At 39.9% G+C, this 1,966-nt stretch overlaps 1 protein-coding gene across 1 annotated transcript; it reads right to left on the reverse strand.

Moving 5' to 3' along the window:
* Positions 1-5: 5 nt before the first annotated feature.
* On the reverse strand, positions 6-1,923 carry LOC106871395 (uncharacterized; the record flags this gene model as incomplete). The annotated part of the gene is made up of 1 exon (XM_014917818.2): positions 6-1,923. A coding segment is annotated over exon 1 (996 nt), but the record flags the coding sequence as incomplete, so codon positions are not given.
* Between the last annotated feature and the right edge of the window lie 43 nt (positions 1,924-1,966).

Below are 1,966 nucleotides of genomic sequence, written 5' to 3' on the forward strand. Positions count from 1 at the left end.
GTCAGATCAGATATAACGGCATTTTCCAAGCACACTTTCTCTGCGCACACCCGTCCCATGAATCCCTCATTGGCGGATGGTTGAGCGAAACATGCTGTGAGATACCGTGCACCCATCGATTTTCGATCACTTTCTATACCGGACTGTAAGTCTGCGAGTGCAGAAGCGGGAATTTTCGGCGGAGAGTCCATATTTAAGACATGAATTACAGATTCCAAATCCAGTCCCATAACGTCGGCAAAACGTACAACTTTCTTCCTACGGGGAGTCCCCGGAGGGGTTTTTGTTGTCTTCAAGGAGGTCGATTTTCTAAGTTGGGTTCTAGAGAAGTTAAATTCATCGTCATCATAAATAGGACTCTGTGGGGAGAGGAGATCGAGTAGTTTTGTATCATTCCTTGGACTATTTGAAAAATATTCTTGTACACTACTAACAATATTTCGACTTGAAGAGCAATTCGTATTTTCTGCACATACTCTTTCCGCACAAACTCCAGCCATTGGGGTTTCCCCGCTAACAGTTTCTTCCAAACTGTTTCCTGCAGCCGGTAAGGAGTGAAGCGGGCTATTAACAGTGGACTTGTCATCGTCTCCGTTTGCCATAGACCCAGTAGCATTTCCTTCAGCACCAGCTGACAGTGGCTGCAGGTGAGTGGCATAATTAGTGAAGCGTTTTAAAATACCGTTTGTATCTCCGCTGTCGTCAGTCTGTCCTTGTTTATCGGATTCCAAACTAAGATCGTCCATTAAATTGATATAAATTCCTTCGTCAAATGAAGGAATATAGTCGTTTACCCGGTACTCATCCGGATCTTTATCATCCGCCGTATCTGCCATGTTGATGCTGTTTAAGAGAAGATTACGACGCTTAGACGGAAACTTGTCGAGCCCTTTGGGAACTTCGGTTTGACGCTTAATAGGTATTCCGTTTAGGTATATTTCCTCCGAATAAGACAGATTCCGGGGTAAGAAGCGACTGTATGGTGAAGAAAAAGCACACATGGCAGTTGAAGAAAATCCGTCATAACTGATAAGACCGTTGATCAGTAGTCTTCCGCGAAAAACACACGAGAAAGTCTGAGGAAATTAACTTCTAAATTAACAACGACATCAGAACATGTATATTAAATAAAAGTGTGCATTTACCAGTCAAGCGTTTAGGAATTCGTTCCAACAGGTTCTCTGTGTTCTTTTCTTTCTTTCTTTCTTTATTTTAATTCACATTCATAGAAAAGAAATATATTTCCATACGTTAACAGTAGGCATATGTTTTATATAAATATATTATCACCTTCACATATTCTGATCAGCAGCAAAAAACGTTCGCTATATTGTAACAAGGTATGGTAGAAATTCGAAATATTCCCGGCGTAAGCAAGCTTTGTATTATATCCAAGCAAAATAAAAAACACAAACCTTCATGGACATTTTCAATGAAGGTGAAGGATCCGCGTAGAAATCTGTATTTAGTGATAGATTAAAGATTTGTGAAGCCCAAGCCCACTAACGCTCTTTGCGCACGGAAAGCCTCACTGTTTCTGTTTTCCTCTCTCTCTCTCACTCACTTTCTCTTTTAATATATACAGATCTACTAAGCACGCAGATACAAAATAATACACTTTAGCACTACTAGTACATTTTAATTATGTATTTTCCTACCCCCACCGACTATATTTCATTTTGACAGTTTGATGCGTCGGAGTGATCGCGCATATTTTGCATATATCTATATATATATATGTGTGTGTGTGTGTATATATATATATATATATATATATATAGGTATGTGTCTGTGTGGGGTGTTTTCGCTGCAATGTAGTCCTGCTCAAAGCGGAACTCTCAGTATTTGACAATTCGTCAGCGGTAAAACGAAACAGAAGCAGTAGTGGGGCTGCTATGACGATAACAGCAACAAAACACGAAACGGTTTTAAGAATCTTTTACCAAGTGAGGACAAAAGATATCAG

This window comes from Octopus bimaculoides, chromosome 3 (genome assembly GCF_001194135.2).
Source record: "Octopus bimaculoides isolate UCB-OBI-ISO-001 chromosome 3, ASM119413v2, whole genome shotgun sequence".
Taxonomy (NCBI): domain Eukaryota; kingdom Metazoa; phylum Mollusca; class Cephalopoda; order Octopoda; family Octopodidae; genus Octopus; species Octopus bimaculoides.